This window comes from Dama dama, chromosome 8 (genome assembly GCF_033118175.1).
Source record: "Dama dama isolate Ldn47 chromosome 8, ASM3311817v1, whole genome shotgun sequence".
In the NCBI taxonomy this organism is placed as follows: Eukaryota; Metazoa; Chordata; class Mammalia; order Artiodactyla; family Cervidae; genus Dama; species Dama dama.
The window spans coordinates 16,460,137-16,487,367 of record NC_083688.1 but is presented as its reverse complement, the minus strand read 5'-3'; the positions used below and the strand labels follow the sequence as shown (position 1 = coordinate 16,487,367).

General features: G+C 45.4%; 1 protein-coding gene across 1 annotated transcript in view; it reads left to right on the top strand.

The window, feature by feature from the left end:
- The window catches only part of ARMC9 (armadillo repeat containing 9), a 172,496-nt gene that overhangs the window by 35,918 nt on the left and 109,347 nt on the right, over positions 1-27,231 (top strand). The window contains exons 10-15 of the mRNA XM_061148523.1: positions 10,451-10,485; positions 13,875-13,986; positions 16,917-17,009; positions 21,483-21,573; positions 23,545-23,668; positions 27,058-27,197. Of these exons, the coding sequence (XP_061004506.1) occupies positions 10,451-10,485; positions 13,875-13,986; positions 16,917-17,009; positions 21,483-21,573; positions 23,545-23,668; positions 27,058-27,197 (595 nt within the window). The remainder of the gene's footprint in view (positions 1-10,450; positions 10,486-13,874; positions 13,987-16,916; positions 17,010-21,482; positions 21,574-23,544; positions 23,669-27,057; positions 27,198-27,231) is intronic.

Here is a 27,231-nt window from a genome sequence, read left to right as displayed (position 1 = left end):
CACGTGGAAGGACTGGCCAGCCGCTGTTGTGTCGGCTGCGCCACACGTGGACAGTGAAGGATAGGAGCTGTGGAGCCTGTGCTTGAGGATGTGGCTCCAATGACGTCTGTGTACAGAAATCTTAGTGAGTCGGCCATTTTTTTAAAATGTCAGTTAAGTACACACAGACATCTGAGTGTCAAACAAGTAACTTCCTCGTGGGCCCTCTAGGATGGAGGGCTTCAAGCCACCTCCCTGAGGACCGGCTGAGTTGAGTTTTTATGTCCTGTATATGCCTGGCTGTGAGTCATCAGTCTTGGGATGACTTTAAGGTTCAGAGTGTCTTTACCAAAAACAGGGGCTTTCTAGGGACTTCCCTGGTGATCCAGTGGCTACGACTCCACGCTCCCAACACAGGAGGCCTAGGTTCAATCAATCCCCTCATCAGGGAACCATTAACAGATCCCACATGCTACAACTAAGGTAAATTTTTAACCATAAATTGAAAGAGACCCCACATGCCTTGAGGCAGGGCACAAAACAGAAGACTGATGTCATGTTTAAAAGGAGCAGCATCAAAGGGGATGGGGACACAGCACATAGGACCTTTCATCCTGCTGGAGGTCACCTTCGTTTGCCAAGAGACTGGTCCTGCCATCCTCCCGTGTTGCAGTGAGGCCAAGGTACAGAGTCTAAGCCTCAGAATTCACAGGAGGGAGGGTGAACTCTGTTTATGTTAACTCATGACCATTTTTTTTTGGTCACTGACTGAGTCACTGACTTACTAGGCAATAAAAGCTGCAAACAGTCTTTTATTGTTCCTGGTATAGCTTTCTTACAAGATGATAAAAAAGAGTAGATGAGGGGTCATTATGAAAGTGTACAGGATATTGTCGTTGATTGGGCATGCTTAACGTCAATGTGTGGTATCAGATGTATAACGTATGGAGAGGAAATTAGGATAAAATTTAGATGGGCTGTCTGGTGACTGAGCTGATAGGATCTAGGATTCGGAAGGAGTAAGTGCATATGTTAGTCACTCAGTCGTGTCCAACTCTTTGAGATCCTATGGACTGTAGCCTGCCAGGCTCCTCTGTCCATAAAATTCTCCAGGCAAGAATACTGGAGTGGATTGTCATTCCCTTCTCCAGGGGATCTTCCCAACCCAGGAATTAAACCCATGTCTCCTCATTGCAGATGGATTCTTGACCATCTGAGCCACCAGGGAAGCCCTTCAGAAGCAGAAGATTGCTTTTTTATTTTTTTAAGGGGAATATATTCTATCCTAAGGACTTCCGCAGTGGCTCAGCAGTCAAGAACCCATCTGCTATGCAGAAGACACGACAGGGGCCATGGGTTCAGTCTCTGGGTTGGGAAGATCCCCTGGAGAAGGAAATGGCAACCCACTCCAGTATTCTTGCCTTGAGAATCCCATGGACAGAGGAACCTGGCGGGCTACAGTCCATGGGATGGCAAATAGTTGGACATGACTGAGCAACTAAACAACAACAACATTCTACTCTAAGACCATACAGAATGTCATCAATTTCAAGATAAATCAGTGAGCCCAGACCAGCCTTCTTTCTAGCCTGGTCCTTGATCAACTTCTCTTTGGGCTTATTCACTGTATTCATGGGGAAGCCTGGCCAGGATCCATCATAAAACAGCTGCATCTTCTACAAAATGTAGTACTTTGATCTGGTTTTTAAATCTGACTGCTAAGAATCTGGCCCTGTGCAACCTCATTCACTGTTGAAAGTTCCGAAGGGTTCGGTAAATCGCACCCTTCTTCCCCTGGAGTTCCGAACCAATTGAAAAATATGATAGAATGAAGGAAAATGGAACTGAAGGTATTGCTGCTGATTCTGAGGAAGCTTATACTGGAGAATGTGGGGGGTTTTTTGGTAGGCAAGTGGGTTACCTACTTTTCAGCCCTGGAATTAAAGAAACGTTCTCACTCAGTCATGGACAGTAAAGGCCAATCCCTGCCCCCCACCCCTTCCACACACACAGCCTCACTGCCCAGAGGAAGGGGGCACAGGGTAGTGAAAATCCAGCCAGTCACCCCCTCTGGGGAGTGTGTGTGAAGATTACCCTAGCAGAGGGCCCCATGGGGAAACCAGAGGTGTGTTTCTACCCTACCTCGTTCCCGCCCAGGTAACTGTCCCAAAGTCTGCTGCATTATCAGAGTTGTCTGTTGCTGTGAGGTACTCAATCATGTCTGACTCTTTGGAACCCCATGGACTATAGCCCACCAGACTCCTCTGTCCATGGGATTCTTCAGGCAAGAATACCGGAGTGGGTTGCCATTTCCTCCTCCAGGGGATCTTCCCAACTCAGGGGTTGAACCTGCATCTCTTGCATCTCCTGCATTGGCAGGCAGATTCTTTACCACTGTACCACCTGCAAAGCATTATCAGAGTTGGCTGACAGATCTGGATGCTCCTAGGATTCAGTTCAGTTCAGTCGCTCAGTCGTGTCTGACTCTTTGCAACCCCATGAACCGCAGCACGGCAGGCCTCCCTGTCCATCACCAACTCCTGGAGTCCACCCAAACCCATGTCCATCAAGTCGGTGATGCCATCCAACCATCTTATCCTCTGTTGTCCCCTTCTCCTCCTGCCCTCAATCTTTCTCAGCATCAGGGTCTTTTCAAATGAGTCAGCTCTTCCCATCAGGTGGCCAAAGTATTGGAGTTTCAGCTTCAGTATCAGTCCTTCTAATGAACACCCAGGACTGATCTCCTTTAGGATGGACTGGTTGGATCTCCTTGCAGTCCAAGGAACTCTCAAGAGTCTTCTCCAACACCACAGTTCAAAAGCATCAATTCTTCTGCACTCAGCTTTCTTTATAGTCCAACTCTCACATCCATACTTGACTGCTGGAAAAACCATAGCCTTGACTAGACAGACCTTTGTTGGCAAAGTAATGTCTCTGCTTTTTAATATACTGTCTAGGTTGGTCATAACTTTCCTTCCAAGGAATAAGCGTCTTTTAATTTCATTGCTGCAGTCACCATCTGCAGTGATTTTGGAGCCCAGAAAAATAAAGTCAGCCACTGTTTCCACCGTTTCCCCGTCTGTATTTGCCATGAAGTGATAGGACTGGATGTCATGATTTTAGTTTTCTGAATGATGAGTTTTAAGCCAACTTTTTCACTCTCCTCTTTCGCTTTCATCAGGTTCAATTTTTGAGACAAGAACTCTCCCACATAGCCTCTTCTAACAGTTGGGCTGCTTGTCACCACTCTAACCCCAGGCTTGTCATGCCATGGTCCCTACCAAGTCAGGCTCCAAAGCCTGGACCATGATTTACTGGGATTTGAGATGAATTTGGGGCTTCCCAGGTAGTGCTAGTGGTAAATAACCTGGCCGCCGATGGCAGGAGATGCGAGTTCAGTGCCTGGGTTGGGAAGGTCCCCTGGAGGAGGGCATAGCAACCCACTCCAGTATTCTTACCTGGGGAATCCCCATGGACAGAGGAGCCTGGCGGGCTCAGTCCATGAGGCAGCAGAGTCAGACACAACTGAAGCGACTTAGCACATGCACATGCATGAGATGAATCTGATTTCATGTTATCAAGCATCTAGTGATAAGTAGTAAAAGAAGAAGCTTCTTCTAAGAGCACAAGAAGGAGAGTTTTTTGTCTTCTAAGATTATACAGGAACTACACAAATATGTGTCAGCTGGAACATGTATAACAGTTTAGCAGGAAATGGAGTGAAGCACAAATCCCTTCCCTCCCTCACACCCCACCCATCCTGCCTTCCTCCACAGGTGACACTGTTTGACTGTGTTTTATATGCATCCTCCAAACCTTTAAAAACTATATATGACTGAGATTTTATTAGATACATCCTTCTGCAGCTGTCTCTTTTAACTTAATGGTATATTTTCGGGAGTCTTTCATGTCCTTTTAGCATATTTATATCTCCCTTATCTTTTAGAATCTTAATTTGAGAACAGGATGGTTCATTTAACTATTCCTCTGGTAGACATGGTCAGTTTTTTGTTGTTTCTAACGGTGCAACATCCATCTTTGTGTGCTGCAAACAGCATTTAAAAGTGCTGTGGAATGCCTTTCTCCTCTTAGCCCCCATTTGCAGTGGGTAAGAATGAATGCAGAGACACTCTCAAGGTGGGCGTGAGTCCCAAGGCCCACCCAGTGGCACCTCTGGGTTTGTGATTCTTCAGATGGGAAAGTTTCCATTTAAATCTGTCCTTATTGGAGAAAATGGCTTATTTAAAAATTAACCCTCCCTTTCTCGCACAACTCCCAATAGGCCCCACTGGAAGTATAAGAACTTCCCTGGTGGTCCAGTAACTGAGATTCTGCACTCCCAAGGCAGGGGGCTTGGGTCCAATCCGTGGTCAGGGAACTAGATCTCTCATGCCACAAGTAAGAGTTCCCATGCCATAACTAAGAGTTTGCATGCTTCAGCTGAGACCCAGTGCAGCCAAATAAATAATATAAATAAATTTAAAAAAAAAGAAATGTAATTTATAGTACTTCCAGATCTGATAGCATTAAGTATACTAAAAGCTCAGGACATGTGGCTCTTAGGAGGCATCTACTTCCAAAATCAGCCATCTTTATTAGCAGTAACAACCTGCAGAGCTGGGGTGGTGGCCGTGACCGTGACCCTTTTGGGAGGGGGCCTCGTGCAGTTGTTCAGGAAGCCTTGCTGTGACGCTGTTCCGCTAAGGAGGGCACTTCCTGAAGCTTCCAGTAGGGGGAGCTGTGGCTCCCCCTGCCCTGCCTCCTGGCTTCGTGTCTGTTCAGGGTCTCTCTTTCTGTCCTGATTAAAGCAATGTTTTCTGCCTGGTCTCAATCTCAAAGCCCTTAGATCTCTGATGGCTCCTTCTCATGGGAGCTGGAGTGACCTTTTTGGTTGTGTCTTTTTTTTTTTTTTTGGCCACAAATGGGACCTAGTTCTCTGACCAGGGATTGAATCTGCACCCCCCGCATAAGATACCATGGAGTCTTAACCACCGAACTGGCCAGGGAAGCCCCTGGCTGTGTCCTATTTGTTTAGCCCACAGGTTTCAGGAAGGATTTAGGTACATACAGGAATCTGACCTTGACACTCTACCTCACGTAATACCTGTCAGTGCTTGCAGTCCAAAGTGCTCTGCGTGGAGTACTCAGCCCTCCGTGACGTGATGCCAGTCCATCTATCCAGGCCCGACTCTGGTCACAGAAACCCCCCGAGGAGCCCCAGCATGCCCACCTCTGGCCCCAGGAGCTCAGACACCTGCAGGCTAGGGGGTGGAGGGACAGGGCCAAGGGCAGTGCCCTCAGTGACCTGGGGAGCCAGAGAGAACCCTGCCCGGAGAGTCCTGGAAAACTCGCCGGCACATTTGGACACTCGGGCACACCCATGCCACTCACACGCTTAGCTCTCTTTCCACATGTCATTCGCCCCGTGGTCCATGCAATGCTCCCCTCCTGTAGCCACACTCCTGCCTTCTCAAGTTGTGCACCTCCTGTTGGAGGGTTGGCCATAGCAGCCACCCTTCTCCAGGTGGTGGGGATGCCCCTGGGTCTCCGGCTCCCGTGGCCTCTCTGCCCGCTGGCCAACACACAGTCCCTCAAGTGTCCTGCGGTTATTTAACGTCTCCTGGCGATCATGCCCTGCGAGGTCTCTTGACAAGGGTCCTGCCTTTGTCTGCACCGCACAGGCGGCCCCTGCATCAGCATTAGTCCTGGGTGAGCAAGGCCTGGGAAGCAGGGCTGGCCGCGGACCGGCGTGGTCTGAGGAGGTTTCGGGCCCTAAACAGGGCCTTCTGTCCCTGGTGTCCTTGCAGCTCTTCCTGACCATCCCTGGACTGCATCCTCTGGAACAGCAATTTCCGAGATGTGTGCCCAGAAGCCAGGGCCACAGGATGGCCCTGTCCCCAGACAAAGCGTTGATGTCATGAGTTTGAGACACGCTGTATCCTGAGGTTCACAACCGTACACCGGCATCTGGAGAAGGCCCACGGTGAGGGACCGCTTACCCCGTCTAACCCAGTGACTCTACAGTCCCCATGACTGAGGGACACTCACGGCATGTCACACCTCACACCAGTTTCTCTAAATACACTTCCTGATGTCACGGGTCATTAGCAAAGCCCCTCATCCTGCCGCTGTCACCAAGAGCTGTCCCAGGCTCGTGTGGCCCCTCTACCCCGAGGGCCAGGCTCAGGTCCCTGGTCTGCAGGCTGAGAAGTGATGGAGGCATAGCTCTGCCCTGTCACTGTCAGCCCAGGTATTGATTTATCTCTTCCACGTCCAAGCATTCCAGAGAGCCCTGCCCCGAGCCCGGCACGGGAGAGGTGCTCAGTGACTAATGACAGGTTCAGCGATGGGTTCCTATGTTCATTGTTCCGCTGGCCTCTGCCTGGGCCCGGAAAGGGTTGCCGCACCTTCACACTGTGTTTCCGCAGCTGGGAAAGCACTGCCTGCCCGCGCCCAGCATCCACGGTGGGCTGGGATGCTGGTCTCTTTCTGGTGCCCGAAGCCTTGGCGTCCTCACCCTGACCACCCAGCGTAATGTACCAGAGGTCACACAGCACCCACGTGGCCTGCAGTCGGGCCCCGTAGCGAGGGGATGCTCTCTGGGCCCATCGTCCAGACTTGGAATCCAGTGTTAGCTCGAGAGGGAAGTGATTCCAACTGATGATGGACTTGGACCCTTTCTCTCCCAGCTTTCTCTCCCTGGGGCTGTCCTTCCTTGGCCAGACCATTGGATCTGTGTCCACCCCACGTGCCTGCAGAGCAGCGCCCACAGCTGGTGGCGGTGACCTTTAGAAATCCCGTCCAGTGTAAAGGCTGGTCGAGAGGTCAGAGCAGGCCGTCCCCCCGCCCCCCCGAGGTGTTTGAGTGTTCTTACTAACGCCTCCACCTCGGGGAAGGAAGTGGTCATTGTCACCTGCAGTGAGCTCTCCATTCTGTGGGCAAGCTTCTACCGGGGTGTCAGTGTTAAGGTCAACATCCCAGTTCATAACTTCAGCTCATTGCCGCTCAGCTCCAGCACCCCCGTCAGTGCAGGGAGCTCAGGGTGGACGGGCAGAAAAGAGGGGGAAGCGAGGCTGACTTCCATGTGCTCTCCTTGGCGTCTGCACCCGCTGGTATAATATTGCCCCCGTCTTGCAGATTTGGTGCGGAGAGTTATTTGATCACTGATTCTCCCCACTGAATTGCAAGCTGTCTGAGAAGAGGGTCTTTGCCTGCTCACCAGTATCAACAGTGCCTAGCAGAGGCCTGTTGGGTGAGCAGTCAGTAAGGACTTAACGAAATACCATAACCTCTCCTTTCTCATTAAGAGCGTGCTCAGCCATTCTTCCTACAGCTCATCACCAGTTTGGTGTTTTGTTTTGTTTTTTTGGTGGTGTTGTTTTCTTTTACTTGATTGGATAATAAAGGGGCTTCCCAGGTGGTGCTAGTGGTAAAGAACCTGCCTGCCAATGCAACATGGGTTCGGTCCTTGGATTGGGAAGATCCCCTGGAGGAGGGCATGGCAACCCACTCCAGTATTCTTGCCTGGAGAATCCCATGGACAGAGGAGTCTGCAGGCTACAGTCCAGGGGATCACAGAGTCGGACACGACAGAAGTGACTTAGCATGCGTGCACGGATAATAAATTCCTGATACTGTTTGACATACTGGCTTTTCTCATGAAAGGGTCAGTTATTACTATTTTTCAGTTAATTTCTTCATAGGACAAATAGAATGACATAGAATTTAGCAAAAGAGGAAAAGAATCAATTTTTTGAAAGATAGAAAAGGTTTTCTTAATTATGAGAAAAGGGGATGTATGTAAGTGAATTTTATTTCTGGACATGTGAATTAGCCAATATCACTAATTTTAAAATATTTTTCTTTTGTGCATATATTATGCTAATATTTCACTATGGCTGCGTCCTTAATTGACTCATTCCTGGCTCCTTGATCCTCTTAGTGTGTTAGATAAGTAATGTAGTTGACATTTCCAACTTATTTTCTGAACTCCTTCCTACTTAAGCCAGTAACAGGAATAACAGGTAGTTTCTTCAATTAAAAAAGCAAAAAAAAAAGTCAAGGGTTTTTTAAAAAAAAGAAAAGGAAAGGAAATTCCCTGGTGGCTCAGTGGTTAGGATTCTGCTTTCTCACTGTCAAGTGCCAAGGGCCCAGGTTCAGTCCTCGTCAGGGAACTAAGATTCCACAAACCATGCAGTGTGGCCAAAAAAAAAAAAATAGTGAAAGAGTTAAAAAATGCAAAACATACTTGGTCATGAGCCATTTAAAAGCAGGGTTTTCTGTCTTCGAGGTGAGAATTGGGAGATCTGTAAATACTTTGAAGGGAAACAGTTGACAACAGGGCTGATTTATTACAGTTGTTTGTTAAATTTGTCAAGGATTCTGAAACGGATTCTATTTTTTAAAATAATTTTATTTATTTATTTATTTTTGGCTGTCCTGGGTCTTTGTTGCTGTTCGGGCTTTTCTCTAGTGTGGCGAGCGGGGGCTACTCTCTAGTTGAGGTGTGTGGGCTTCTCTTGTTGCAGAGCACAGGCTTCAGTAGTTGTGGCATACAGGCTTAGCAGCTCTTCGGCATGTGGGATCTTCCCAGACCAGGGATCGAAACTGTGTGTCCTGCATTGGCAGGCAGATTCTTTACCATGGGGCCACCAAGGAAGCCCTAGAGTGCCCCCTTTTGAAGACTTAAAAGAAAACAAAAAACTTTTTTTGGCTACGGTTTAGGGATCTTAGATCTTAGGGATTGAACCTGGGCCTTTGGCAATGAGAACATGGAGTCCTAACCACTGGACCACCAGAAAATTCCCTGAAGTGCCCCTTTAGGAACTCAGTCTTGATTCATTCATTCAGCAAATGTTGACTGAGTGTCTCTGTGGTCCAGACACTGTGCTTTGTGTTAGGGACACGAGGGTGCTATATCTCCAGCCTTTAAGGAACTCGGTGTCTGCTAAAGGAGAAGGACACAGAAGTGGCTGCAAAATAACCACCATTGAATATGATCAGCATGGATAAGGCTCAAGGATTGTGGTGACATAGAGGAAGCAGAGTACCACCACTTGCCCCTTCTGGAAAGGCCCCACAGATGGCTGAGACTTCCTCTCTTCTGCTCTACTTAGCTTTTCCCTCCTAGAGTTCTCTTCAACAAATTCTAAACATCCTATCACTCTCAGTTCAGTTGCTTGGTCGTGTCCGACTCTTTGCGACCCCATGGATTGCAGCAACGCCAGGCTTCCCCGTCCATCACCAACTCCCTGAGTTTGCTCAAACTCATGTCCACAGAGTCAGTGATGCCATCCAACCTTCTCATCCTCTGTTGTCCCTTCTCCTCCTGCCTTCAATCTTTCCCAGCATCAGGGTCTTTTCCAATGAGTCAGTTCTTCGCATCAGGTGGCTAAAGTATTAGAGTTTCAGCTTCAGCATCAGTCCTTCCAATGTATATTCAGGACTGATTTCCTTTAGGATGGACTGGTTGGATCTCCTTGCAGTCCAAGGGACTCTCAAGAGTCTTCTTCAATACCACAGTTCAAAAGCATTAATTCTTTGGTGCTCAGCTTTCTTTATAGTCCAACTCTCACATCCATACATAACTACTGGAAAAACCATAGCTTTGACTATCTATTACTTTACCTATAAATAATTCAGTATACATCTCAAACAGATAAGGGCTTTAAAAAACAAACAAACAAAACATAACCACAGTACCAAATATAATTAACACTAATTCCTTAGTATCATGTAATATCAATGAGATTTTCACATTTCCCTTCTTTTCTCAAATGTCCTTTATGGTTGGTTTGCGTCAATCCAAACAAGTGCCATTCACAGCACTTGGTTCTTTCTCTATTGTAGTGGATGCTTAACATAGCAAAAAGAAAGCAAGAAAACAATAAATGGGACATGCCCATAAAGTAGGCCGTGATTTGGCCTATAGACAGATCTTTAAATCCCCTTTAGGGAGTGGTATGGGAAGGGGCTTGTGAATTTTTTCTATAAACATTTCTATAGTGTTTGACTCCGTGCAAAGTGCATGTGTTATTTTTATATTCAAAGATAAAATCTTAATAAAACCAGGATAATAAACTGATTTTCATTGCTTTTATTCTTTATAATGTCTTTGACTAGGCAGCTTTAAGTTCCTCCAGGAGCTTGGTCAGGCCGACCCCACCCGGGGTTTTATAGAGTGCTCTTTGGAGTGGAGTTTAGCAACATGTCAAGGGTGGGTGGCTTGGGAAATGCATCAGTAAGGTGTTACATAACTTGGACTTGGGCTAATTTTTCTTTTTTCTTTTTTTTTTCTTTTTTTTTGGGGGGGGGAGCTAATTTTTAAATTGAATCTGATTATGGCTGGAGAATCCGATGGATGAAAAACTTTGCAAATCTGTTGTTTTTGTGCCACTGTAGTGATTGGGGGTTAGTGCATTGCTGTCAGTGTTTTAACACAATCTGTTTCCTTCTATCCCTTCCCCTACAGGCTTCAACCATGTTAAGAGCCTCCTTGGCACCCGTGTAAGTAACTGCTCTGAGGAATTGTTATTAAGGGGAATAGCTATGGGTAAAAACGGATTTCCAAGTGCTTTTAATAAATTCTCATTTTAATTGCCTAATTTAGATGAATTCCTTTAATTATCTGGAGCTCCATGTAGGTATTAAAGGAAATACCAGTAATTATAAGTAATACTTATCAAATATGTTTGGAATAAAGTTTTTTTTAAGTCCCCAAAAATACTTATAAAAATATCTTTTAAAGTTATTTCTATTTATGTTGGCAAGGTAGCATCGAATGGAAAAATCATTGAATTTTTCTTATAATGTTTTATAGAAATCAATTTAATTTCCTGTCATAAGGCAGTCAGCGGAGTGTTGCCGTGTTTACATTTCACGTTCTCCGCTGATTCACACCATGGCCAGGGCCACAGGCCGGCTCTGTGTTGTGCTGGAGCATTAGGTTGTCCCCCAGGGGGGTGGGGAGCTCCACCAGGCATGTGTGTCGCAGTAGCAAGGAAGTCGAGAGCCTTTGGCATGGACATGAGGACTAGGGTGGGTTCTGGTGATCCCCTGAGCCAGCCTTGGGTGGCGGGGAGTGGGGGATGCGGTGGGCTGGGTGCTGTGAGATGATTACACAGCCACCTGCAGTTCACACAGCATTCCTCCTCCCTCCATCCTGCCCGACCCTGACATGGACCCTGCACTTGGTTCACTTCGGTTGGTGGCTCTAGACTGTGGTGCTTACCAGCACAGACTGTCAGGATTAAAACCCCCTTGGCCACAGACTCTGTGACCTTGGACCATTTTTATACCTCTCTGTAGCTCAGTTTCCTCATGGACCCTGGGAGAGTGGCTGGACCACAGAAATGCCAGGCTGTTGAGCAACTTGTTGGTAATATTGCCATTGTTGTTCAGTCTCTTAAGTCATATATCCAACTCTTTGCAGCATGCAAGGCTTCCCTGTCCTTCACTATCTCCCAGAGCTTGCTCAAACTCATGTCCATCCAGGCAGTGATGGCATCCAACTATCTCATCCTCTGTCGCCCCCTCTCCTCCTGCCATCAATCTTTCCCAGCATCGGGGTCCTTTCCAGTGAGTTGGCTCTTCACATCAGGTGGCCAAAGTGTTAGAGCTTTAGCATCAGCATCAGTCCATTATTGGCAAGTAAATATGGCTCAAATAGGACAGTTTTTCCTCTTTACAGTAGAAGCTCCCCAGCTATGGAACATTATCAAACTTGGTTTTAAAAATGGAAATTTTTTTGCCTAGAAAAAGAGACTGTTTGAATTTTAATTTTCTTTTTTTTTACTTTTGAAATAATTTCAGAGTTGCAAAAAGAGTACAGAGAATTCCCATATATCCTTCACCCAGATTCCCCAGTATTACTGTTTTACACAAGCCCAGTGTAGTTATCAAAATGAGAAAATTAATGCTGAAGCAGTACTGTCATCTAACCTGCCAGCCTTACTCACACTTTACCAGTTGTTCCACCATGTCTTTTCTGTGGACTGAGACTCAACCCAGGATCACACGTGTTAGTCCTGGCACGTCTTAATTTCCTTTACTTCAAAATCCTTCTTCAGTCTTGGTCTTTTGTGGCCTTGACACTTTTGAAGAATACTGGCCAGCTATTTGTAATTGCAATTTTTAACATATTTGTATTACTTTTAAAACTTACAATAGTATTTGCCTCCGGGTGGGGGGGCGGGGATCAAAATAATTAATGTGTCATGTACAAAGGTTTACCATTTGCTTGTTTTAAATTGAAGATGCTCTTCCCCAGAAATGTTAACTGAGACCCCATTTGATGCCTCTTTTCTAGCTTTTTCTTCCGGGCACTGTAAGAGGATCTCATATTGTCTTTTAAAAACTAACATTAAGGGAATTCCCTGGCAGTCCAGTGCCTGGGACTCTGCACTTTCACTGCCAAGGGTGTGAGTTCCAACGTGGTCGGGGAACTTAAGATCCTGCAAGCCACATGGTGTGGCCAAAAAATAACCTAGCATGTAAATTTTTTCTATAATGTAAGTAATACATGCTCATTATAGAAATTTTGACTCTACAGAAACATATGAAGAAGAAATTTTAAAGAACTCCCAATCCTACCTCCCAGAAATATTAACCCAGTTTTTACTCCACCCTTAAAAACAAATGAAACCCTACATATTTAGTCTTTTTACTCAGTTCTCAATGAATCCTCATTGAATATTAATATTCTCTGCACAGTTTTAGTTTTTAGTCTTTTTGTTTTGAAACAATTACAGATGCACCTGAAGTTGAGTCCTCCAGTGTCCCCCCAGGGGTGACATCTCATCTGGCTGTAGTAAAACATCCAAATGAGGAAATTAACGTTGAGACAGTCCAGACATCATTCAGTTTTCAATTTTTCTGTACCCTCCAATCTCCTTCTGTTCAACAAAACAAAATGTGAGGTTGCTTGTTTAAAAGACAAGGCATCTACGATGGTTCCTTCCATTTCTGGTAAACCAAATGCAGGTGTCGGGTCGTCCGCACCTTGTAGATCTCTGAACAGAGATTGCTCTGATTTGAAACCTGCCTTAGCCTGAGGTCTGACTCAGGTCCTCTCGAGGAGGGTTTGCAAATTGTCCTACTTACTACCCGCCTCACCCGCATGTCCCCACTGCCGCTTCCTGGCCATATCCTCCTACCTCCTGGAGGGTCAGTGAGGCGCACCTCATTTTCAGGGTGGTTTTCTGACCCCTGGTCTGTCCTTTGGGCTTCCCCTGTGACTCAGCTGGTAAGAAATCCGCCTGCAATACGGGAGACCTGGGTTTAATCCCTGGGTTAGGAAGATCCCCTGAAGAAGGGAAATGCTACCCACTCCAGTATTCTGGTCTGGAGAATTCCATGGACTACAGTCCATGGGGTGGCAAAGAGTCAGACACAACTGAGCAACTTTCACTTCACTATCCTTCACATCCCCCCAAGCCCGCCCCTCAGGCTTGAGGGGGACCGGTTTTTAGGAAGGACCCTAGGGGCCTGCTGACACTAATAAGACTTTGGATTTTGCTCAGAATCTTAGAACTTCGATGGGAAGTTATGAGGTCTCCAACGCAATTTCTTCCCTTGGAAGCCCTGGTGGAGCCCTGGTCTATTGTGCATGCAGTGGTTTCCATAGCCATTAGGCAGACTCTTCGTGTTAGGAAAATGTATATAGATCTTGGTACATAAACAAGAGAGGCAGAGCTGAGCCCTATGAAGCCAGGGTCGGGGCCTGGAACCCAGCCCTCTCGGTAGAGGTTGATGCCAGGAGCATAAGGAGAGCAAGTGGACCCCTGCCCGACAAGTCTGTCAGAGCCGCTCAAGATGGGACGTAATGATACTCAGGAGGTATAATGAGCGTGCCCTTCTGCCCTTTTCTTTCTCTTTGAACTTGTGTTGCTGAGCAGGAAATTGAAGGATGTCCCGTTACTGCCCTCCTTGGATTATGAGAAACTGAAGAAGGATTTGATTTTGGGGAGTGACCGCTTGAAAGCCTTCTTGTTGCAGGCTCTACGCTGGGTACGTACCTTTTTCTTGAAGTAGAAAAAAAAAAAAGACCACGCTGGTTTTCTTGACTGGCTCCCTTGCTTGTATCTTTCAACCCATCTTCTCAAAATCATTCTTCCTGCTGCCTGCTGATACCAAGAGCTAAAATTAAAAAAGCAGCTTCTGACGATCCCTGTGGTCTCTTAAAAAAAAAAAAAAAAACCCTTATATTGACATCATAGCTGCCATTACCCTCACTTGATGATTTGATACATGCAATTTCCAGGCCCTGGAGTCGCCCTGTCCTCTGGCCCCTTCCCTGGTTGTGAGTCAGACCTGCAGCTGGTGGCATCAGCCTGTTAGAGCTCGGGGTCCCTCTCATACTGACCCCCATAGAGATCTCTGGATTTAGATATTCCCCTGCAGCCACATCAAGAGAGAAAACTTGTTAACAAGTCTTTAAGGAAAATAAAGCCTAAACAGTGGCTTTTCTGGGAATCCCCTGGGGGTCCTGGTGGTTAGGACTCCGCACTTCCACTGCAGCGGGCGCTGCTTCTGCCAAGGGGCAGACAAAAAAAGAAAAAAAAAAAAAAAACTTCATTAAAAAAATAAATAGAAACTTCCCTGGTGGTCCAGTGACTAAGACTTTTCACTCCCAATGCAGGGAGCCCAGGTTTGATTCCTGGTCGGAAAACTAGATCCCACATGCTGCAACTGAGACCCAGTGCAGCCAAATAAAAATGAGAAAGTAAATAAATAAATGGTTGCTTTTCTCCCCAGTCTTCAGATTGATCACAGTTAAGGCAGTGATTCCCAAGCCTTTTGGTCTCAAACCTCTTGACATGGTCAAAAATTACTGAGGAACTCAAAGAGGTTTTGTTTATGTGAATTTTTTTCTACCAAAATTTATAGTGTTAGCAGTTAAAACTGAGAAAATGTATATTTATTAATTCATTTAAAATGAACAATAATAGGACCTCCCTGGCGGTCCAGTGGTTAAGATGCCACACTTCCATTGCAGAAGAAGTGGGTTTGAATCCTGATCAGGGAAATAAGCGCTCATATGCCATGCATGTGGCTTGACCAAAGAATAAAAATAAATAAATAAACACTAATAAACCAAGGACATAACATAAATAACATTATGAAAAGTAACTGTTTTCCAAACTAAAAAAATTAGAAGGCTGACAGTTTGCCTTTTTATAAATTTCTTTAATGTGTGGCTTGATGGAGGACAGCTGAATTCTCATCTCTGCTTCTACATTGTTTGTCACAGTATCACACTTCATCTAACCTCTGAGAAACTAATCATTAAAAAGACAAAACATATCTTAGTATTATTATAGAAATAATTGTGACCTTGTAGACCCCTTTGAAGGGACTCTGGGAACCCCCAGGGTTCCCCAGACTATACTTTGAGAACCACTGGTGCAAGCCAATACCGGTTCACTCCTTAACTGAACAGTCTACTCTGATTGACCCGCAGTAGTGTCAGTCCTCTTCAGGGATCCCCACATTTCAGGCTGTCTTGACATCAAAATACCTTTGTGTCATTTCTCCATCTCTGGATAAAAATAGCTCTCCTCACGTGCACTCTGATGGCTGGCAGCACTTCCGGGAATGTGTGTTTTGGGAGCACTCTGAGTGCTCCCAGGCCAGCAGGAAGAGTCCAGCGACCAGTTAGCATGTCTGCTCTGCCCAGTTGACTGGAGTGGGTGGGGCAACGAGAGTAACCTGCCCGGAGGTTTGCCGCTGCCCTGGTTACCAGCCTCCCTGGGGCTCTTGGATTATCCACTGGGTTCCCGCTGTTTGTCTGTGCAAGTGAGCCTCGTGGTGAGACCTGGTAATCCTTTGCTTACTGAATGACATTATCATAGAACAAGCAGGAAAAACACACAGATCCTTATAAGATTCCGTGTGAGACCCCTCCAACACCCCCACCTCAGCCTCTTCACACCAGCCCAGCAGAGGCCTCCTAGGTGTGACCATGAACAGCACATGGGTGAGAAGACAGAGTGGCAGACTACCCAGAACTGAACAGTGGAGGTCCCCAGAAGCAGGTGTCAGAGACAGACTGGACCCGCTGCGGCCAAGAAGAGAAAGTGGAAGTCCCTCAGTCATGTCCGTCTCTTTTCGACCCCATGGACTATACAGTGCATGGAATTGTCCAGGCCAGAATATTGGAGTGGGTAGCCTTTCCCTTCTCCAGGGGATCTTCCCAACCCAGGGATCGAACCCAGGTCTCCCGCCTTGCAGGTGAATTTCTTACCCGTTGAGCCACAAGGGAAGCCCAAGAATACTGGAGTGGGTGGCCTAATTCCTTCTCCAGCAAATCTTTCCCACCCAGGAATTGAACTGGGGTCTCCTGCACTGCAGGCGGATTCTTTACCAACTGAGCTATCAGGGAAGCCCGCCAAGGAGAGGCACCCCGGGAAAGAGAAGGGAAGGCAGTGCCAGGGATGCCCCACACAGACTCATGCACACACAGTATCCCCAGGCTCCCGTAGAATGAGTGTGCTCTGTGGGCCTGGCGCTCACTCCCAGCCCTCCCCATCGGACACCTCCCTCAGCCGGACCACGCATCCTAGCCCGCACCACACTCACATGTCCCGTGAAGCCTGAGAGTCTGCTTATCCTTCAAGGACCAACTCTTGAGCCACTTTCAGAGGGGGACCCTCCAGGCATTGGGGAGCCCTCCCTTATCTGGTCCCTTGCAGTCCCGTCATTTTCCACTTTCACTGCTCAGGAACGTATGTGTGTTAGGTGACTCCTGCATCACCCATTAGGAAGTTCGCTGTAATTTTTTGTTCACCAACATGTCGGCTGGTTGACCAGCTGCCCAGCTGGGTGTTACTCGTTTGGTTTGGTGAAAGGCACAGTTACTGGTGCCACCTGTGATGAGAAAACGCCTTTTCCCCACGTTCACACTTGGACCTCACTGCTCTTGTTTTTCTTCATCCTAGCGCTTGACCACATCGCACCCCGGAGAACAGAGAGAGACCGTCCTGCAGGCCTACATCAGCAACGACCTGCTGGACTGTCACAGCCACAGCCAGGTCGGTGGGAGACGGTCTGGCGCCCAGCCGGGGCCTGCCCTTCTGGGGAGGGTCTTAGAAGGAGGAGGCCCTTCATTTCTATGCATGTCTTCAGCAGAGTGACCGTATGTCCGCCTGCCCCAGGCTTCTGAAATCTGCTGTCCACCCTGGAGTTGGGCCCACTTTTCACTTCTAACACAGACTCCTAGTAAACAAGCTAGTACTGCCTGATTCAACTCTGCATCTCTTTTCTGCCATTTTTCTTTTTTTTCCTTCTCAGTCTCTGCTCTTGCCCTCATGCCACTGCTTACCATGAGTTTTAAAACTCAGCAGGACTTAAAATGGGCAAGGTAAAGAAGCAGATTCCAGTTATTTTCTTCTGGGCCTGACTTTTACACGTCTTCCACACTATTTGTATAGAGCTTTGGACCAGATGGGTCTAATGGTGCAGTGGGGGAAGTATGGGGTTTAGAGGGACATGAACTGGTCTCAGATCTCTGCCCCACCAACAACTGGCCAACGCCCTTAAGCAAGTTTCTCACCTCAGGGACCTTTCCCACCACCGAGTCACCTGCCTTGGGAGGCTGTGGGATGGTTGTGTGTGGTCACATGTGAGTAACTTGGTACCCAGTGCGGAGGGGTCCATACATGGTGGTTCTCCTCCCCACGCCCACCCCTCTTCCACGGTCTCAGCACCTGTTATCAGACGGGAGGAACATCGAGAGCTTGGCCGTGGCCTACAATGAGAGGATACTGCATCTCATTATTTCACTTACATCTTTATCTAGGATGCTCTAAAACCTTCATCTCCCTACTGTTAAGGGAGTGGAGTATCCGTACCTCTTAGGAACCTGATGAAACAGCCCCTCCAGGAGGCTTGTCACACGTGATTTGTTGTGTACACAGGTGGCAACACTAAAGGCTTTTGCGTTTCTTCTTTGTACATTATCTTATTGCTCCCATGAAAGAGTTGTGTTAAGTATGAAAAATAGTCTCTCAAATTCTAGAGTTATTTTCTTTAAACTTTTTTGTTGTTGTTGTAGGTATTTGTAATGACATTGAATCTAGTTGAATTAGGCATGAAGCAGCTGAATAATAAACTCTCCTGACTTATAAACTCAAATTCAGTTGTATTGAATTGACTCAGAATTCAATACTGATTGTTTCTGAATTATGATATTTCATCGAATCTAAGATGCAGTTCCCCCTGCCCCATGCTAGCACCTATAAAAATAGTCAATGGCCTGTTACAGCTTAATTGGCAGTGCAGTTTTCTTTCTTGGTTGTGCATAAAAAAATACGTCCTCTAATAAAAAGTGTCTTAGGTTTTATGATACATGATATTTGTCAAAATGCTGTAATCTTTATAGCCACAGAAGATGTCATATCTTCCTCAGGTCATTTTTTTTATTGGTATGGCTTATTTATTTGTTTATTTTTTAATAAGAAATGAGCTGGAGTTATCTTAAGATGTCAGAGAATCTGCAGAATTCTGCCATGTCACCATGACACCAAAATAAGTTGGGATATAAGTATTTGTCTCACAGTTTGTTTATCCGTTCATCTATTGACAGACCCTTGAGTTGCCTCTCCCTTTTGGCTGTTGTGAATAATGCTGCACTGAACACGGGTGTGCACATCCTCAGCCCCATCTTAATCAGTTCCTTGTTTTTCTTTATAAGTAGCCTCATTTGCATATGTCCCCGGAATAATACAGTGTTTGATTTGGGGTTTGCTGAGTATCGAGCTCAAACCTTACTCTGCAAGGAATGGGTACTATTTCCAGGTTAGATGAAGGCACCTAGGGGAAGGTGATGTGAACAAAATCGCTGGATTATACTCAGACATAGCTCCCCTGGGCTCTTACTGGTTTGTCTGGGGACACTGGTAGTCAGAGTCAGGAGAGAGTCTGGGGAAGCATAGGGCATCTGGCAGGGCTGAAATGTAGCCCAGGTGCTGGTTATCCAGCAGCAGTATGCATGGCCAAGGGGAATGGTGAGGCACTCTAATTTGGGTTTTAAGTTGGCCTGGTCTGCTCATAGTTCTCAGGAGTTGATCACACTTCTGTGGGGTCAACAGACTTTCCACAGCTGATCCATGCAGCAGGGTGTGGAAGGGGAGTTGAAATTTCACCAGCATGTGGGAAGGGGTGTCCAAGTACACATGAGTCTGGGCTCACCAGCCCAGGTATGTTGCACTCTGCTTGAAAATGTGTTACATGGTGAGCTACTGTGGAACCCTAGCCATATTTACTATAACTGCATAGTCTGTGCCCTAGCAAAAACACACCTAAGTATAATCCCAGCAGAAGTGTGCCATATGTTCAGCTGCAAGAGGTATAAGAATGTTCATAGCAGCAGTATTTATAAGAACCAGAACACTGGCTATAACCAAATGTCCATCAGGAGTAGAATGGATAAGTCATCTTTGATATATTTTTAAGATGGGATATATTGAGCCATTGGGCCATTGGGCTTCCCTGGTGGCTCAGATGTTAAAGAATCTGCCTGCAATGCAGGAGACCTGGGTTCGATTCCTGGGTGGGGAAGATTCCCTGGAGAAGGGAATAGACAGAGGAGCCTGGCAGGCTATAGTCCATGAGGTCACGAAGAGTCATGTCTGACTCTTCAAATGTCTGACTGAGCAAATAGCACTTTCTTTCCTTTCAAACATTGAGCCATGGGAAGGAGCACATAGCACACAACATGGATGAGTCTCACAAACATGATATTGAATAAAAAAGTCAGATATAAAAGAATAAATACAGCATGGCTTTTTTTATTAAAAAATTTAAAACAGAACTAACCCACGATATAAGAAGCCAGGAGAGATGTTGCCCTTGGTTTAGATAGGGACCCTTGGAGGGCATCTGGGGCTTGGATAATCTGTTTCTTTTTTTTGTTGTTGTTGTTGTTCTGTTTCTTGATGTGACAGTCTTGATGTGACATGTCCACTTTGTGAAAACCTATCAAGCTGTATACTCATGATCTGGGCAATATTCTGGTGGATGTTATATTTCAATAAAATTTTTACCTAAACAGAGATGGCCAAATGGCAATAAGCATCTTGGGGGTGACAGGCTTCAGTATGCCACTCTTTTGAGTCAGTCATTCAGTCTGCACTGGTGGCCCTCCACCTCTGGGGCAAAGCTGCCTTCCAGAAATCTCTCTCCACCAAACATATATTGATTCCTTTTACCCCTTTCCTGAACTGGGTCTCTGTTTCCAACATTGTATAATTGTCTTTTTGGTGGAGCACAGCCTTTAGTTAATAGCTTCGAGAGAAAGGATAGATTGGGGGAGTATATTTTTCGAGGCTATATATGTCTGAAAATACCTTTATTCTTTGTGTAGAACTCTAGGTTGTAAATAATCATCCTTCAGAATTTTGAAGATATTGCTACACTGTCTTTTAGGTTTCAATGTTGCTCTTGAAGAGTCCAAAGCCTTTCTAATTACTGACCCTTTGTATGTGAGCTGTTTGTTTTTTTTTTTTCCTTTCTAGAAGCATGTTGAGTCTTTTCTTTTTCACTAGTGTTAATGAATTTCCCATTGATGTCTTTCATGATGTGTATTTGATTCATTTTTTTGGAGTGCTTTTTGAGCCCTTTCAATCTGACAATCCCAGCTATAATTCTGGGAATTTTCTGGAGTTCTTTTGTTGATTTCTTCTCTTGTTTTCTCTGTTCGTAGGTAGGTAGGTAAGGGTTTGGTTGCCGGTGTCCTGGGAGCCAGGTAGGAGAGGAGGAGGGGTGGCTGTTGAGCGTTTATTCTGCTGCTTTGGTGTGGAAGCTCTGCTCACCTGCACCTGGTGTCCAGAGACCTTTTGTGGCCCTCAAAAGAGAGCGTCCCAGGTGTGTGGTGTGGGGTGCACAGGAGGACACGGAGCAGGAGCAGCATGTGAGACTGAGCTACTGATCCTATAGCTTTCATTCCTTCTTGATTTTCCTCCAATTCTGGTGACTTCTGAGAATTAAGTGATGTAAATCGGGTAATTCCTCATTGCCTGTTTGGCATTCTTGGATCTGCTGAGTGTGTTATTATCCTGCATTCCTGACCCCAAAATTGTGTTGTCATGCTTTCTGGTGCTATCTTCTCTGTCCTGGGGAATATCTGTATCCTTAAAAACACCATTTACTGATGGTTTTATGGTGGTTTTGGAGGAGCAAAATTAGACATGTGTGCTGGGTCATTCATTCTACCTGGAAAAACATTAGCAACAATAATAGCAAACAGCATTGCCTCCTTGGAGTCAGTCACCATTGTAAATGCTTTGAACAATTAACTCTTCTACTTTGGAAGTCTGAACAACTTCCTTTTGCCAAGTCACAGAAAAGATCAGTTAGAAATCAAAACTGAATCACTTCTAATATATTCACGCAGAGGGAGACTACAGCAAACCCTCAGAGGAGACACAGGCTTCTCTCTCACTTGTGTTTACCTCCATTGTTTTTCCTTGTTTGATGTTTTGATGTTTCCCCCCTACCCCACACAGAGGAGTGTGCTTCAGCTGCTGCAATCCAAGAGTGAGGTGGTACGGCAGTACACGGCCAGGCTCATCAACGCTTTCGCATCCCTAGCAGAAGGTAAGATGTCAGCTTTCCTTGTCAACTAAAAAAAAAAAAAGTTGAGGATTATGTTTTATTTGGCCGATGAAATGGACAAGCCAGGACACGGCATGTCAGATAGCTCTGAGAGATTGCTCCGAAGAGAGGAGGGAGGAGGCGGGACATATAGGCCTTTTGGCAACAAAGACCAGGGTAGTCGAAACTTCAAAAGATGATTGTTAAAGCCAGACCTCTTCAGGAATTCTTTCCTGGTGGCTCAGCAGTAAAGAATTCTCCTGCCAATGCAGGACATGTGGGTTTGATCCCTGGGTCAGAAAGATCTCCTGGAGAAGAAAATGACAACCCATTCCAATATTCTTGCCTGGGAAATCCCATGGACAGAGAAGCCCGGAGGGCTACAATCCATGGGGTTGCAAAGAGTTGGACACAATTTAGAGACAAACATGTATGGGAAGATGCACGAGTCTGGGCTCACTGAAATCATTCCTTTGATGTGCACCTCAGCTGTCTGGGGCCAGTGTCCTGCTTTTCTCCATGCTGAGCCCCCTCAGGGCTCACCATCCAGGGTGACTGTAGTGACTTGATGGCTCCTGCATCCCTTGTTTACTGATACGGCAGCAACATTTTCCTTTTTCATTGATATCTTCAAAGAGAAGAGCTAGGTCTTGCGGCTTTTTTTTTCCCTGGGAAAAGAGACATTCCCCCCAAGTTTCTTAAAAATGACATGTGTTTCCTCAATGTATTACTGTTAAATGCCTCTAAAGTCTTTTGTGAAAGTTAGCTGTTGTCCCATGGTTGTGGTTTATGTCAGAACAAATTTTCATGGTTTTGGAGTTAATTTTGCCAGCCTCTGGTTTTGTTTTATAAGCTTTCTGGTATCGTAACATAGTACTTTTTAGATTGCTCTCAAAATAGCAGGTAATGCATTCTCTGCCATTTTCTACTTAAGGCAAAATAAGGTGGTTGAAATAATTAAAGTGACTCCAATAAGCACCGTACCATTTCTTGTAAAAGACTAAGCCTCTTAAATCAAGAAGATTTGAAAATTCCAAAACTAAAATGCCGCCATAACAGAATTAAAAATGATTTTACAAAATGCCATTGTCTTCCGTAAATTCTCATTTGTTTGAGCTCTTTTTAACATGAATGAAGGGAGCTTTAGATTGTGACTATGTGATACTCCAAAAATTTTCTCATTTGTTTGTTCTTCCATCTGTTTAGCAAACATTTTATGATTAGCCAGAGTAATTGCCAGAGACCATTCATATAATATTGTTGAAATTTATGTCTGAAATTAATGTCATCTGTATCAAGATACAAGTTTACCACAGGCTAGTGACAATTCAAGGCTTATAATAGGGTCCCTGGTGTGGTTCCTAACTTCTCCAGGCCATGGGTGTGTCCAGAAAGTACTACTTGGCTGCCTCTAATGTTAAGACTAAAGGGCTCATAACACACAGATCCATCATTCCCTTGTGATCTGACTTTTGGGCTCAAGATCGTGGGTAAATAAAAGACAGTGCTCCCCACAAGAACACAGTGATGAATCATGTTCAGATGACAGAAAAAGTGGTTTTCTATTCATTAGTTGATTGAATGAAACCAACTTGCAGATGAAATATGCTTTAGTAAGTTTTCTAGAACATAAAACCACCTGAATTCTTGTTGCTGTTGTTGTTGTTTAGTCGCTAAGTGGTGTCTGACTCTTTGCAACCCCACCAACTAGCCCGCCAGGCTCCCCTGTCCCTGAAATTTCCCAGGCAGAGAATACTGGAGCGGGTTGCCATTTCCTTCTCCAGAGGATCTTTCCAACACAGGGATCAAACCCACATCTCCTGCATTGGCAGACAGATTCTTTACCACTGAGCCACCACGGAATCCCAAACTCTACATGTGTTATATGCACAGTTTTCATAGAAAATGGCTTCAGAGCAGAAACTTAACACAAGATGAATTCTCTTACTTGTTCATCTCTGGTCATATTATTAGGTCGCCGCTACCTCGCCCAGAGCACGAAGGTGCTGCGGATGCTGGAGGAAAGGCTGAAGGAGGAAGACAAGGATGTCATCACCCGAGAGAATGTTCTCGGGGCCCTGCAGAAGTTCAGCCTCAGGTGCTGACCGTGCAATAGGTCACGGTGGCTCCCATGAGATCACCTTGTGGGGTTCTTAGCCACTGTTTTGTGCTTATTTGTTCCTAGTGACAATCTAAGGGATGGGTGATATTTTTCAGTGAATACTTAGAAGAGATTGGGTGATTTTCCAACTAGAAAGCTTATCTTGAATCCCCTAAACCATCCTTTGTTGTTGTTGCTCAGTCATTCAGTCATGTCTGTCTCTGTGACCCCATGGAGTGCAGCACACCAGACTTCCCTGATCTTCACCATTTCCCAGAGTCTGCTCAAACTTATGTCCATTGAGTTGGTGATGACATCCAACCATCTTATCCACTGATGCCTACTTCTCCTCCTGCCCTCAATCTTTCCCAGCATCAGTGTCTTTTCCAGTGAGTCAGCTCTTCACATCGAGTGTCCAAAGTATTGGAGCTTCAGCTTCAGCATCAGTCCTTCCAATGAATATTCAGGGTTGATTTGCTTTAGGTTTGACTGATTGGATCTCCTTGCTGTCCAAGGGACTCTCAAGAGTATTCTCCACAGTTCGAAAGCATCAGTTCTTCAGCACTCAGCCCTTTATGGTCAACTCTCACATCGTGCTCCTACATGTTAAAGCACCATTGTATTCTCCCAATGAATGTTATCTCATGCTGACCAGATGCTAGATGATAGATTGTGTCTTAAGCCACATGCAAGATTTGGAAATAAACACAGGAATAAAACCCGATAGAGCCTCAGCCTGCTAAATGCTCAGAGTTCATTGTGGGAGACAGGCATATAAATCCACAAGCACAGTCAGTGGGGTCAGTTGCCCTTTGGAAGTCAGGGTGGAGCTTCCTGGTTACTTGTCCATTCATCTCAGCCAGCCACCCTGTGGTCTCAGCCTGGACCCCCTCATGACATGCAACTGCTCCACGTTAGAAATTTAAAAATCAGACACCTCTTCTTGAAGCAGAACTGATGTCCTCCAAAAGCTTTTTTATTTTGTTTTGTTTTAGTTGACAGCATTGTTAAGATGTACTTTGTTGTTGTTGCTTGGTCATGTCTATCTCTTTGCAACCCCATGGACTGTAGCCCACCAGGCTCCTCTGTCCATGGGATTCTCCAGGCAAGAATACTGGAGTGGGTTGCCACGCCCTCCTCCCGGGAATCTTCCCGACCCAGGGATTGAATCCGAGTCTCCTGCATTGGCAGGCAGATTCTTTACCACTAAGCCACCTGGGAAGCCCAAGGTGTACTTTACATACCACGGAATTTACCCATTTTAAGTGTACATGTCAATGATTTTTGGTATATTTACAGAGTGGTACAACTGTTACCACAGTCTAATTTTAGAACATTTCCATCATCACCAAAAGGAACTTCATGCCTGTTTGCAGTCACTTTTCATTTCTATTCCTCACCTGGGCAGCCACCACTCTGTTTTCTGTAGATTTACCTCTACTGGTGTGTTCTTTCATGACTGGCTTCTTTCACTTGGCATACTGCTTTGGAGGTTCATACAGAGATAGCATGTATCAGCACTTTATTCCTTTGTGTTGCCCAGTGATAGGCCATTACATGGATAGACCACACTTTGCCTATGTATTCATCACTTGATGATACCTTACTTGCTTCTACTTTTTGCCTATTATGTGTAGTGCTGCTATGAATATTTGCATACAAGTCTTTGTTTTCTTTTCTCCTGGGTAGGTATCTAGGAGCGGAATTACTGGGTCCTATGCTAATTCGTCCAGCATCTATATTCCCTGATGACACCTGACTTTTTATTTGACTATTAAGAATTTTATTACCTTGAGTCCCTAACTTTTTCTGTCAGTCCTCTTGTGAGCACATTTTCTTCCATCAGATGTGGTCAATATTTGACTGACTCTAATAACCTGGGCTTCCCAGGTGGCGCTAGTGATAAAGAACCTGCCTGCCAATAATGCAGGAGACATAAGAGACACGGATTTGATTCCTGGGTCAGGAAGATCCCCTGGAGGAGGAAATGGCTGCCTACCCCAATATTCTTGCCTGGAGAATCCCATGGACAGTGGAGCCTGGTGGGCTACAGTTCACAGGGTTGCAAAGAGTCAGAAATGATTTAGGCGACTTAGCACACACACTAATAACCTAACAACTGAAAAATTACATACTCTGAGTATATATATGTTCTGTAGGGGGAAAGCTATAGTTATGGCTGTAGATATGTAGACCTGGCAAAGTTCTCTTTGCTAGGTCCCTGCTAATGAAAGTTTATTTTTCTACCTGTATGAATTAAGAATTACAAATGATCTGCAGAGTTATTACTTCATTAGATCACAGGAACATAATTCTGTTTGTTTACAGAGATAATTTAGCTTAATGTTGACAGTATTTGAAAAATTTGAAGAAATTTAATAACTGTAGTTATTGTAGTGCTTAGTCAGTTCTTAAGGCTGACATGATGATATCCACCATAACAGTGTGATAGTACATTGGTACTGGGAGATTTTACACTAGGACTTTGGGTGGACAATAATTCCATATAAATTGTATTATCAGGTTATTAAACTACCCTTACTCTATAGAGATCTGAATCAAAATGGTATTAAGCTGGTTTTATGTTCTTTTTTGTTTCTCTGTATTTTTACATAGCTCAGTGTGCCTGTGCTGGATTGTACAGACTAGATTTTAAGTAAAAATCTGTTTGTTGGTGAACTATTTCTGTGACTCTGTTTCCTGTGTTAAGTACACCAAAAGCTGTCAATAAATATTTTTGAAGTATTTGAGGTGAGGACTTCCCTGGTGGCTCAGACAGTAAAGCGTCTGCCTACAACTCATGAGACCCTGGATTCGATCCCTGGGTTGGGAAGATCCCCTGGAGAAGGAAATGGCACCCCACTCCAGTGTTCTTGCCTGGAGAATCCCATGGACGGAGGAGCCTGGTGGGCTACAGTCCATGGGGTTGCAAAGAGTCAGACACGACTGAGCGACTTCACTCGCTTCACTTTGAGATGATACTCTGCTAATTCTAAAAATTGAAATAGAAACTTTCAAAGTAGGAAGTCTCCTTGCTGCCTTATTTTTCTTTAACCGTTTAATGATACCCCTGAAAGGTAAAGAGTTTATTGTTGGGAATTCCTTGGAGATCCTGTGGTTAGGACTCTGTGCTTTCACTGCTGAGAGGGTATGTATTCAACCCCTGGTTAGGGAACTGAGATCCCACAAACCACGTGATTTGGTCAAAAGAAGAAGAAAAGGAATTTATTGCTGTAGTTTCAGTTGTATAGGCCTAAAAGTAAAACAGTCCTTCAAGTCCATAACCTCTATAAAGTTCCTTTTCTGATATGCATTCATACTACTGTGTTCTCTTACATGGAAGGTTTCTTACTGGCTTTAATCACCTGTCGGCTATCTCATTCTAGGCGCCCACTGCAGACAGCGATGATTCAAGATGGCCTCATCATCTGGCTGATTGACATCTTGAAGGAGCCTGACTGCCTGTCTGACTACACGCTCGAGTACTCGGTGGCCCTGCTCATGAACCTCTGCCTCAGGAGCGCAGGTCTCACAGCCCTGCTCCCCTCCTCCGGCTCTGG